Here is a 13,795-nt window from a genome sequence, read left to right on the forward strand (position 1 = left end):
AACATGAAAGCAGTTGGAACAGCATCTCATACAGCAGAAGCAGGATCTGTGCTCCAATATTAAACAACCAACCACTGCAATGGTTATGATTATACATAGCTCAGAAGATAAAGAGAATGTAGAGCAGCCTTGGAATTTGGATACCAACTGTCCAGCATTTGTTTGGAGCTGGCAGCTAGATTGTTACATGCTTTCCTTGCCAAGACAGGCAATAGAAAATTGTACTTTCTCTTCAGAGCAGAACAAGCTCACTAGTGCATGCAAGAGCTTTGGGAGAAATGAAACTAATCCCACTCACAAAAAAAAAAAAAAAAAAAAAAGAGAAATGTTGGAGTATTAACTTATTTACAAGTTCAGAAGAAAACGTTTTCTCCCCAGCCCAGACTGCTTAAACAATAGGCCACTTCCACCTTATCAGAGTTTGTCCTTTGAGAAAGGACATAACATAAGCTCTCTCTTCGCTTACCTATCATGCCCTCAGCTTCACACTGCTCCTATGCTGCAGCTGGGGGAGAAGAGAAGCACCTTGCTTCATGTGAAAAATTTCAGTTTCCTACTTGTATGTATCAACATTAGCTGTAGGCAAGGCAAAGAACTTAGGTTCCTGGCAGCTGAAAAATTCTATCAACCTTATTTTGCAAGTGCTTTTCCTATAGGAACAAGTCTTTACAGATTAAAATGTCCCTTTCACGTATTTTAAGGAAACACCATCAGTCTAAACTGAAAATTAAATACTTCATTAAAGATTCAGACATTTCATACTTACTCACAAACAGTCTTTTCATTTAGAATTAAATCTTTTAGAAGTCTCATAAGCCTAAAATTTTGCAAGAGAGGCAGGAAAAGAAAGAAAACCAATATTCCATTATCAAAGGCAAACAGTGCAAAGATTAAGTGACATAAGGCTATTTAAAAAACAAAAACAAGTTGCCAGTAAGAAATCAGTTGACAAAGAAAATTTCTTTTTCTTGAAAAAGAAATTCTCTAGACTGGCATAGTCTCATAAGAGTTGAGGTCTCCATTTTACAGACTTCATGTATTTCTTTGTTACTTTTGTAAAACCAAACAAATACATGATTTTACATAAAGATTATCACCACAAATTCTGGTTCTCTACCCAGCTCTTCTGCCAGACTGAACTTCATTTGATCACGAGCACCCTGTCCTACAGATACCATTGCTTACAAAACCAAGCAATTGCATATGCTGGATTTAACACAAGGAGCTTCTAACAACAAGCTGAAAGGCACATGTTTAAGACAGAAGTAGGAAAAATACATACACAGTGATCTTAACATAGTTCTACTATACTTCCTAGAACTTTGTGAAGCATCCAGTATTCCTTTTAGGACAGACAGACCGAAACACATTTCTTCACAGCATCCCTACAGGCAGGAGAAAAAACAGAGCCACCTCAGTTATGCTGCTTGATGAGACTCATCCATGCTGCTATCACACTGACACTGAGGACTTCAAAGATTAGCTGACCATGTATTAATTGCACTTCCATAATTTGCATGACTACATGAATGCATTAGACAAGGGGGTCTGCTCACCATCCACCTGCCCAACTGCAATGGAAATGACACCTGTATGCCTGTATTGAGGGGGAGCACTGAAGAAGGGTGGAACTGATGGAGCAGGATAGAGAACGGTGAGCTCAAAACAGAACAGTGCTTGTGGGGGAGAACAGGAAAAAGGGTACATGGACAAATACACTTGTTCTAGTAGCATTTTGGACCAACATTTAAAGTTTACCTTTGGAATGCCCAAGTTTAGCATGTGGTCAGCATGCTTACATACTTTGACAGGAAGCCTTGTCATTTAATTTGTGTTCTCCCACTATGGAAGATGCTTAGTTTCCTTTTCAGGTTTAACTACATGCATTTCCTCCCCCTAAAACACCACCGTGGAAAACTTCTAAAGCCATACATTACAGTGCCTCTATAAAGTAATCTTCTGTATCATTAAACCTCAAGATGACAAAAAGTAAGGGAGCAGGGACACTTACCTTGCAAATGGTATGAAGGAAATGCTGTACCTAAGAAGAAAGGTTAATTTTAAAGTTACTCTTCATGTCAGATTTTATTAGAGTCACAGACAAGAAGAACCACCCTTCTGATGCTCTAAACAGGTAACTGCAAGATAGACAACCAAAATGAAGCTCTGAGTTTGTGAGCCACAGGAATGAGTATTCTGGGAAGTCATCTTAGTCCAGCCAGGTTGTGAAACGCTATGGCAAAATCAGGGTGCATATTGTAAGCAGCATTTTAAACACAGTTCTCCTGCACACAATATTCTTCATACGCCAACACCTACAGGCAGGTAAGATGAGCCTTGAGGGCTGGCTAGATGTTCATATCAGTTTCTATAATACTTCTGTGACATTACACAGAGCATATAGAATCATAGAATCATTAAAGTTGGAAAAAACCTTTAAGATCATCAAGTCCAACCATCAACCCAACACCACCATGCCCACTAAACCATGTCCTGAAGTGCCACGTCTACAAATATGGTAAAGAACACTGACACTTGATTTGATTGGTATATCTGGGTCTTTTAACACGACAAATTCAGGAGAGTGTAAAAGAGGAATACCAGACAGTAAGCAACAAATTGATTTAAAAGGGAAAGAAAAACACACTTGTTTTACTTCAGGCTCACAGAAATTAAACACATTCAGAGGAAATTACCCCAGAAATGGAGCCCTGAACTCCATCTCCAAAGCCTCTGAAGTGGTATGAGAGACTAAGAAGCAGGAACAAATCAGCTCCTCACTGATGCCTTGTCTTGCATCTAGGGGAATTGTGAGGTAAAAATTCTCATTCCCTCTAACTCAAGGAGGGTCAAAACCCACTCACAATTCAGCTACTGATGTTAGGTGCATTAGAAAACGGAGCGCATGGGGAAGAAATCACTTACCATGCCAAGGCAAAAAACTGTAAAATGCAGAAAAGGAGCGCAAGTCCTTTCTTAGGCCACTGGAGGAAGAGAATAGGGGCCAAGGGGGAACATAACACACAATGAGACAATGGAAGCATAATATACTCCATTTATATATACATATAGGACTTGAGTACTCACCCAGAAAGCAGAACACAGTGTTAGTATGAGACACAACTAGAAGAAAACAAACAATTTCTATGAAACATAGAAACAACTCCAGTTTTTATAGCTACTGTAACACCATAATGGGTTCCTTCACAGAGACAGAAACAGATTACATAATTTCATAGTTTTATCTAATCCTGCATAAGAGTTCTCCTTATTTAAAATGCTCTCATTATTACAATTCTGAAGTGAAATAAGGCAATGAGGAAATATCAGCCTGATATCTCCAGAAAATAATTTTATGGCTGCAAAGGAACAAGAAGAGGTTCCTACAACTCTTTTGCAACATCAGCAGGTTCCTACTTCATCCCACACTTCTTGGTGTCATAGGTGTACACCACACTTCATTTTGCTAAATAAAACTTTGAGTTACAACTCTAGTCTTTCTGCTTCTCTACATGCCACATTCCCTGTTGATTCTCAAGGTTACTGTGGAGTTGAAGTTATGACATAACTTAATTCTTACCAATTAAAACTACAATAAGCTTTCAAGAACTTTCAGCTATTGCTTAGCAGCTCTCTCGTTTCACATAAGGTCCAGCACAACCATTCAAACCAGCACTTTTGCCTTTTTCAGAGTTGCACTGTGTCTTTACTACAGTTAAAGTCTTGTGGGGTAGTAGGTCATTTTGGATTATTTTCTGGTTTAACCCTCAGTTTTAACAGGAGCTTCCTTTTAGTGCAAGTTTTCATTTTCAATGTAAGACACGATAGCTCATTTAGCTATGACAGATGATGATACTTAATCTTCCTTCATCAACATCTAACAGCCTTTTGATACACATATACCATTGTGCTACTAGAGATTATAATGTGCATTTTTCTGCTTGAGAAAAAGATTTAGTATTGCATATTCAAGACAGTAACGCATGCATTGCCAAAGAAATCATACACTTCACCTCAACCATGATTACTGACATTAAATGTAGTTTTCCCCATTTGTCTTAAAGTGGCAATTTGTATATTGGTCTAAATACTACATGATACATCTAACAACTGTCTGTATTCCAGTGAAAAACAATTCAGGCGTTCTCCTGACTCCAGGCATCCTAAATGCATACAAAACAAATACACATCACCTTCTTGCCTGCTGCTGCATACACAGTCAATTTCTCATGCTCTATCAGTTGCCTGCAGCTGCTCTGGATGTTTAAAGAGAAAATAGGAAGCACTGATGCCAAGCAAACACTCTGAAAACATTCACACTGAAAATGAGAGGACACTTTCATGCAAGTTAAACCACCTTCCAGATTTTAGACTCTCCAAGACAAAATGGGAAAGTTGAAGAGGCAAAAAAAGCACATGAAAAATAATTCCAGGGGCTGCTTCAGTTGAATATTGAATTTGCAATTTCCCTGTGTCATATGAGGTTCAAAACCTGAAGCTATCAGCCAGCTGCGATGACTTCGTATTTTTAATGCAAGATGACCAAGGTATAGAGATTCCCCAGTTGCTTTGTCAGGAAATGACAATTTTATCAAGGTAGAAATACCTACACACCTCTTTAAAGCAAATCAGATAGAATTCAAAAAGTCAAAATCACGCAAAATAGAATGTCTAACAACTTCCATAGTACAACTTTCTAAAAACTAGTTTCCCATCTTTTAAGCAACATGAAAATATGATGTTGTGACCTCAAGCACCCTAAAAAAGCACGTGCATGGTTCACACACCCCAGCCACAGACTCTTAATGATCATTTAGCATAACAACCTGGCTTCAGCTCAGTCTTTTGCAATAGGAAGGTGGTTTTCTGGTGCTACACACATCTTTCCACTACAGCAGATGTGTGGACTGTTTTAAGGAAAAAACCAAACAACCAAGCCAAAAAACCTTGCACAAACACATCTTGAGACATAGTTTGATCAACGTATATGAAAGGACTTTACAATGGAAATTGTTTACAGGTTAGCAGGAGTTAAAACTGATTCCTTTGATACTTACCAGCATAACAATTGTAGCAATCAAACGTGTAGGCTCAAACATCCTTTTCAATTGTTTCATTGGTCCCATAAGAAAAAGAGTGCTGTGAAAAACAAAACAAGATGAACACAGAGGTAGAAAGGTGAAAGTGAAACTAGGTAAGATTCCTTATTAAGGGAGGTTATTTTGTTAAATTGTCTGCTGCCTTATGGGGCATCAGTATACTATGCTGTTATGGTAATCAGTGCTGCATAAGAAAAGAAACAGGATATACAATGAGACAAAATCCATTCCTGCTTTTCTTTGAGCAAGGTATTTATTGTATAATTTTAGTCACACTTGTTCAGTTACAATTAACATAAGTAGAGCAGAACTATCAAGCTAAAAGCATGGGTCAAGGTCAGTTTCAATTAGTTCATTCTTGACAGATGCTTTTTTAACCTGCTCTTCAAAAACACCAGCCACAGAGGCTCTGCATGGATTGCCAGGTAATCCAGCTCAATTCCTCTACATAAAGGGCTGTTTTCAGGCCTGGATCCATTCTCTGATCCCTGATCAGATCTGCAGCCCTCATTTAGAGCCCTGGTGATTGATACTGCGTGAACTATGCAAGGTAGAAGTTTTACCTAAGGTAGTATTTCTGCCTCACATACTGTATTACTCTGCCTTATTACTATATTATTTCCAATTCCATCCCTTGCACTTTCTAACATCTTGTTAGGTTTCCTCAACCACAGAACGTTGTGTCTGTCACAAAGTCAGTGGGGCTATGCTTCAGGAACCTCAATTGCCATGAAGGCTTATCAAACAGGCCTATCCAAATATATTCACCAAAACACAGAGAACATGACCAAACACAAAATGGCAAAGAATTATTTTTATCTCATCGGGGAGGACACAAGGCTGAAAAAAAAAAAAATCAAGAAACTTCAATGCTCAAAACATGAGTTTGATTCTTCTTTACTGATGAGTAACTTTTACCTTGAATGCATTGCTAATAACAATAAACAAAACAAAAATTCTCTTTACCATTTCAGGTCACTACTGGGGAAATGCTGTTCTTTAAAATTCAGCAACAAGAGAATGATCTACATATGCAAATCTTCTCACAGAAATGCAACAGTTTCTACCACTTATGCACCTTCACCTATCACTCTACTTTAATTTCTCATCTTTATTAGGGAATTAATATATGAAGACTCTTACCTCCCAATAGATGCAATATTCCCCAGTGTATAAAACACTGCAAAGAGCACCAGCCCTTTCTTTGGTACCCATAGCAGACAACTACCCTAAAAAAGAACATTGGGGGCGGGGGGAATTAATATTGTTTTTAAATTGCAAAAGAAGTATATCCAAGAAATGTCACAACACCAAAGAAGTCATAGGAAGAGTTAAACCCAAAATGCAGAATCACACACAAAAGTAAATTGCATTTTTTTGCATTCTTGTTAAGAATTAATGCATTGCATCTAACTGGAACTAAGTCAGATGTCTTCCCAGAGACAAAAAAAATCAAGCAAGAGCATACAGCAAGGCTGTAATTATTGGGGCCCCTGAAACGCAAATATCGGGGATCTGGCAAAAAATCCTTACCAAGAGGGAGCACAGGCATCCTATTGCAAAACAAGCAATGAAGCCTTTCACTCTGGTGCCCCAACCTAATGAAGTTGCATCAATAACCTAGAAACAAGGAGAAAAGTGGAGAAAACGAAGAGTGCAAGTTATTATTTACTAACAGGTTTTGCCACATACTAAGTGTGTAAGCTTCCCCCTAAGATACACGACTGTGCCCTAGCATAAACGGAGCCTCCGTTTTTAAGCACCCTCTTTCACCGCCCGCGGGAACCGCGGGAGCGGCCGAGGGGCAGCCGCGCGAGGAAGGAGCGGCGGGGCGCACCCGGAGGCGCGTACCCACGCGCGACTGCCCACCCCCGCCACGCTCGCCGGCACCAGCAACTTTTTCACTTTTGCTATTCCGCCAACTTTTCGAACAAAGAGGCGGGGAAGGGGGCTGGGGGGGTGGAAGGTGTTTGTTTGACTGGATTTTGCTGGGTTTTTTTAGCCTGCCCACACCACGCAAGCGCACGGGCTCGCCGCAACCAGTCTTCCCGTGTCCGGCCGGCCGAGGTTCACTCGGGAGACCGAGCCATCTTCTCTCACAAAAAAACAGAAGCCAGGGCCCCTTTCCCAGGCAGCGGCACCCCCAGCAGCGGCTGCTCGCAGGGTAAAACCTGGGGGGGCGTTAAGTGCGGGTGAAAGGTCCAGAGACCGGCTACAGGCAAACCTCTGGCCGCGGCAGACCCCGGCCGGCTCCTCCCCAGGTAGCCGGAGGCCCAGCGACAGGCTGAGGCGGCGCAGACCGATCCCACCGACGGCCGATCCGCACTGACGGGCCGCGGCGGCGCTGAGGGGCGGCGCTGAGGAGCGGCCCACGGTCCCCCCAGCCACCACTGCGCTCCCGCCAACCGCCGCCCGGGCCCAGCACACAGCCCCCCCCGGAAGGGAGGCAGGTGCAAGGGGAGCAGAGCGTTACCTCAGCCAGGCCGCTTGGCTCCTCCGCGTCGCGGCCGCTCAGCACCCGCTTGAGCTTGTCCATGCCGTCCACCTCGACCCGCGCCCGAGCGCCTCTGCCCCACGCACGGCCAGACTGCCCTTCCTCTCCTCAGAGACTACCAGCTCCGGCATGCACCGCGCCACCGGGGGCTACCTGCACTCGGCAGGTAAATGAAGGCCGGCGGCGACGACGCGGAGGCTGCCGGGGGATGTAGTCCACCGGGCGGGGGAGGCGGGACCGCATCCAGCGGCGAGGAGGAGAAACGAGCCGCCTCGGGGACTTCACGAGCCGTGAGGTGCCAGCGAGTGCCGCCGGAGCAGCGGAGGACTAGAGGCGCCCCGAGCAGCGCTGTGCCGGCGAGCCCGGCGCTCAGAGCCACAGCCCGCCGGGGCACCTGCGTCTTCTGAGGCAGTGCCCCGCCGTCACGGGGAGTCGGGTGAGAGACGCTGAGGGGAGAAGGGTCCTGGAAGTGGTGTAGCTGGTCCTGTGCTCCCCCCCGGACACTCCAGCCGTCCCGTGACAGCTCTCCTGGAGCAGGGGCACAAGCCGCAGTACTGCAAACCTTGCAAATCGGCGAGAGTAAGAGCAGCCTAGCCCCGATTCGCAGGTTCATGTGGCAGAGAGATTATATTCACAGCACCATACAGGTTTGGGTTGGGCTTTTTTAAGAGATGGCATACACTCCCACTTTCCCTAAGAGTGAGGCATTTCTTACTCTTCCAAGCATATGGTAGCTGACATCTGTATCTGCTGGGGTGAGATCTAGCTGGTGCCCAGCTCTGGAGCCTTCAGCACAGGAAAGACATGGACCTGTTGGAGCAGGTCCAGAGGAGGCCACAAAACTGATCAGAGGGCTGGAACACCTCTCCTGTGAGGATGGGCTGAGAGAGTTGGAGTTGTTGACCCTGGAGAAGACTCTGGGGAGACCTTACTGTGGCCTTCCAGTACTTAAAGGGGGCTTCTAAGAAAGATAGGCACAGACTTTTTAGCAGGGCCTGTTGTGATAGGACAAGGGGTGATGGCTTTAAACTCAAAGAGGGGAGATTTGGACTAGACCTAAGGAAATTTTTCACAATGAGGGTGTTGAAATGCTGGCAGAGGTTGCCCAGAGAGGTGGTAGATGCCCCACCCCTGAAGACAGTCAAGGTCATGTTGGCCAGGGCCCTAAGCAACCTGATCTAGTTGAAGATGTCCCTGCTCATTGCAAGGGGGTTAGATTAGATGACCTTTAAAGGTCCCTTCCAACCCAAACTATTCTATGATTTTATTCTATAATCTAAACTGTCCTAGTTTTCCAGACTTCAGAAAAGAAGAGTCCATACCCTGTGCCAGTTTTACTTCTCTAGTTGTATCCTATCTCCTCCCACCACTTTTGAATCCATTACTTGGCAACAGTGAAGCTCATAGAAATAATAATAAAGATTACATTTTGCTCCCACTACCGTAGCTCTTCCCCTGTTCTGAAAAAGTCTCACCTTATTTTCGTAACTAGCCAGAGTGGTCTGACCGACAGGCAAAGGCATATGGATGCAACATCTTACTAGCATGCAAAATTCTGCATCATGAGTAGTTATTTCAGTTTATTTTGCTCAGATAAAAACAGAACTATAAAATATTTGGTACATTTTATTTAGCAACATACAAGAAAGAATATAAACTGCCACGTGTTAAACTTGCCACAAAACAGCTGGAGAATCACCCCACTCACCCCCCCCTAAAATTAGGTATCCAAAGTGGTACTGTTCTGTGGAAAATTTGTACCAGAGAGCTTGTGGTACACCAGTTTATACTGCTGCTTCTTGATAATCCGTGTGGTATAAGAGAGTCACAAAGTGCTCCGAGTTTTACTTCGTAGTAACTATATCTTCCTAAACATGTTCTTGGGATTTCCCCAACATGTGTGTTCCACTGAAATGCACAGAACCCAAAACAGATGGATATCACAGATCTATACAGGCAGGATTCAAGTCCGTTCAAGACGACTGTATCAACAGGTCACAAAATAGAATGTATGATGGACAAGATAAAATACACAGTACAAGCTAAACATGCAGAGCACCCTTTTCAACGCTAGGTGTCGATACCGTGGGTTCCGCCCCCACTATACTTTAGCCCTGTGGAGCTTAATGTTGGCATCACTGAGCAAGCCCAAATCACAATTTTAATTAAAGAATGCAGATATAGTTTCCTTCATGCCAGCACTACATCCACTCTCCTCTCAGTCACTACCAGTTTTAAAGTGTTTTTCTAAGCCATTAAAGGCACGTAAAATAATACATGGTTAGAGTAAAAGAAGTGCCATGATTTACTCTTCACCCCCATTCGCTGTTCCCTTCCTTTTCACTCTCACCCCATATCCCTCTATTACTCGAGTGGACCTAAATAATATTCTATTACCAAATGAATTTTGATCACTTCCATGCTGCATTCATTTGCAGCCCATCTTCATCCTGACACTAAAGTCTTCAGGAAACAAGTGCAGGAAGATGAAAAAAGCCAACAGAATTTAGGACTCTAATAGGGAATATAGAGCACCTCACCTCTATTTCAAAGCGGCCATAAATTCACTCACCCAGATCATGTCCGGCTGATAATAATTTCTTAATTTCAGTTCTCTTCACTCATTTTATCCTATGACTTTTTGCAGTAATCCTTTCCAAAGGATTCCAAAGATAAGGCTGAAGGTGTACTTGGGGAAAAAAATGTTTTGATCAATAAATTTTTACAAAATCCTCACAGACCCTCAGTGAGGTAGGTATGTATTCACTCTCATTTTCACATACAGGGAACTGAAGCACAAAGAAGTTACTTCCCCGTGGTTAGAGTAAATCAGTGACACAGGAAAAACTGCAGTTAGTTCCTGCCTTTCAATTTCGTGCTCAATTCATGACACCAGGCTGCCTCAAAGAAGTGTGAAACAAAGTGTATTTTGTTTTTATTAAGAAAACAGATACTCAGATGTCAGTAGACTTTTTCTTAAAATCTCAAGGTCTTCTCTTAAATGAAAATCATTCCTCGAAAGAACTGGTTAAATACCAGGTTTTGAGGTGGGTTGTTTCTATTAAGCCATGCAGTGTAGCATATGAAGATTTTTAAACAAAACTCCAAGACATCAGAATGTGTACACATTCTTATCTGCCATCACCTTAAACCACAAGGCCTGCTTTTTGCTACAGTCATTTGCTTCTTGCACTTACATTGAGTGCAAGCACTAAACCTAGAGAAGTCTGTTTAGCTCCCCCATTCTTAGGACAAACCACTAAGCATAATTTAGGATTTTCAAAAGCAATACAAATATTTAAAGTTTAATCTACAAAGTGTTGAGTTAAAACCATGACTATACATGTGATCACACTTCTATTAATATCAGAACTTAAAGAATTTTAAAAATAAACTGAAAGGACGTATCTGGAATACATGTTAGCATCCTTTTAAGGCTATACATGACCTTGTTTCTCAAACAGCAAATACCAGCATCCTTTAGGGATTAGAGACTAAACACTCCTCTCTTCCCCAGCCTTAAGCCACTCTGCAATTTAGCAATTTGACTGGCAGGGCAGTATAACCATCTTATGTGGGCACCATCCAGTATGTCCAACAGAAGGTCAATACAGTACAATGCACTTCCAATATAGTACGTGACTGTAGCAGCATATAGACCCCAAGTAATAGTCTCCAGAACTGCCTAGAGAAATCTGGCTGACATCAGATTAAGTTAGTAGTAGTTAGAAGAGACTTAGCAGTGTGTGTCTCTGTGAACCTCCAGCTTTTCTCCTGCTCTGGAGTTAATGCCCCACAAATAAGGTAATTTTACCTTTATATAGCGTCAAAAAAATGTTTGGTTTTCTTTTAAAAAATATTTTTTTCCATAAACATAGCCTCAAATGAAACGAATATTCTTAATTTACAGTCTGGGTCAGAGACTCCAAAAAGCAACTTAGTTGGTTATCAGCTCGCAGTAGAGGAAGACAAGAAAAATATGTAGTTTAGGACTGACAGCTCAAAATAAATACAGAGGAAATTTTTTTTTTTTTAACGTGGATGATTTCTCAATAAAAATAAAATCATGCCAATTTTACCACTCCAGTAGTCTCTTAGTATCTGAAGCAGCAATAACAAAATCTTCATAGAAGTGTTTGTGGTGAGGGGTCCAGACGATACTCCTGCCTATCTTGTGAACTAAACAGAACCCAGACTCTTAATAGTGAGAGTCTTTCTCCAGTGCCATTGAAGAATGGCACCAGTCTATCATTAACTCCAGATACAGGTTAAAAAAAAAACAAACAAAAAACACCATTAGCAAAACCTGCTTGAAATGTTTTCTTTCAGGGCTACAGAAAAATTAGCCAAATTCTTTATTCCACTAGTAGTGAAACTGCCCCCTGCCATGGCAATGGTTACACGATCACATTATCTCCAGTCTACTTCAAGTCCATATAAAGTCACATTTATTTAGACTTAACACACATGTTTTCCAGTGATGCTTCTGGTTTAGGCTCCAGCTTCTCTGGGAATTCTAGTTTTTCACAGATTGTCTCCTTTATGGGTAGATACTGAGAGATCTCATTAGGTTCCGTGAACAGGGAAGGTGGAACGTGCTAAGAAGCAAAAATGTTACATGGAACAAGTGAATGAAGGTGGTGGGGGGGGGGGAAGAGGGAGAAAAGGTATTCCAAAACCAATCTTTTACAGACAATCTACAATTTACCTGATTTAAACACCTGAAGCCAGGTATGATTATTATAACTTCAAATGTACATACAGTCTTTTGTTCCTTGTGTGGATCAATAGGCTAAGGAGAGGTATTTAATGTTTTTAAGCAGCAGATTGTAAGAGCACAGGAAAGTCAGAGACAGTAATGAACAGCTACAATGTTTTTTAAAAAAATATTTATAATTTCAATGTAACAAACAGGCTTTTTGAGGTTCTAGTTTTAGATGAGACTAGGATAGCCACAAGGAATCCCATGCTTTATGTCTTCTAGCCATTGCAATATATTCACTGGAGTTGCTCAGATTTAGCTGTTGATAATTGATATGCCTCAACATGTATCTTAGTTTTATCAGGTCCACCAAAGACATTTATATGAAATACTAAAACTCATTGGATTTGAATTTCAGATTTGAAGAAATTGGGTGGTTTCATTAAGTTAATCATTATTTTTCTCCGGACATTCCTGTAGACAATTTAACCTCATACAAGACATTTGATGGAAAAAAAAAAAAAATACATATACATACTGAGCAAATCACCTTCAAACTTTCTAACAACGTTCTTTAAGAAGTGTATCCAGAGCTGTTCAAATGCAACCTGTGTTTTGGCTAGGCCTAACATGCAAGGAATCATACTGCTGTTTCAATTATTTCAAACCTAAGCGAAGCAGGAATCTTTTTTGCTTTAACTATGCGAGCTGATCTAGGGAACTGAAAAGCCATATACATTTCCTCTCTATAACAACAGGCAGTCAAAATTACTTAACAGCATAGATAATTTTTAAACATGAGATGAAGTAAAACCTAGATCACTGATTTAGATTTCAAAAACCACTAAACTTCAAAAAGTTCAGGTCTGGATTTAGTCCTGTTTACAGGGATCACATTGTTAAAAAATGATACAGTGCTCCTTTCCTCAAAAGGAAAAGCATTTTGCAGAAATATTCCCTCAGAAGATTAGTAACACATTAGCCACTTTTCACTGGTAAAGGAAAAACAAGGGAGAAGGAAAGTAACAAGATTACCCAAGATCAGGTGTTGGGTCAAGAACAAAAATCAACAGCTGCAACTCTAAATGTGCCACAAATTATTCTAAGCCATTACTAGAGTTTTAAGGTGGGCTATTAAACTTATTTGAGGAAAAACTGAATGAGTCTATTACCAAACAGATTTTAACCCCTAATACTACTTGCAAGCATACAACCAGTCCTGAAATTTAGTGTTGTGGGACATGGACTGCCTGATTTTGTGGCTGAACAGTTCTATGAAAAAATAAAGTAATAAAACTATCTTGTTAACTCAAAAGTAGAAAAAGTCACCCAGTCCCATGTCTTGTCATGTGATCTGAACCTTCACAAATGCAAATCTGCCATGAAATCACCAAAATAGGTGTTGTATAAGCAGAAAGGTTTTGCCCTGGTATCAATTCAAAACTTAACAAGGAATGACTTACAGACCCAGTATTTTCTTTGATGACCATAAAACAATTT

General features: G+C 41.4%; 1 protein-coding gene across 1 annotated transcript; it reads right to left on the bottom strand.

Moving 5' to 3' along the window:
* Positions 1-1,345: 1,345 nt before the first annotated feature.
* Positions 1,346-7,635, bottom strand: SFT2D2 (SFT2 domain containing 2; the record flags this gene model as incomplete). Its single annotated transcript, XM_081999221.1, has 8 exons — positions 1,346-1,385; positions 2,012-2,041; positions 2,926-2,984; positions 3,088-3,123; positions 5,058-5,139; positions 6,243-6,328; positions 6,633-6,719; positions 7,573-7,635. The coding sequence occupies 8 exons, from the start codon at positions 7,633-7,635 to the stop codon at positions 1,346-1,348; spliced, it is 483 nt and encodes a 160-aa protein (XP_081855347.1).
* Between the last annotated feature and the right edge of the window lie 6,160 nt (positions 7,636-13,795).

The sequence above is a fragment of the Phaethon aethereus genome, assembly GCF_964289735.1.
Source record: "Phaethon aethereus genome assembly, chromosome: 1".
Classification (NCBI taxonomy): domain Eukaryota; kingdom Metazoa; phylum Chordata; class Aves; order Phaethontiformes; family Phaethontidae; genus Phaethon; species Phaethon aethereus.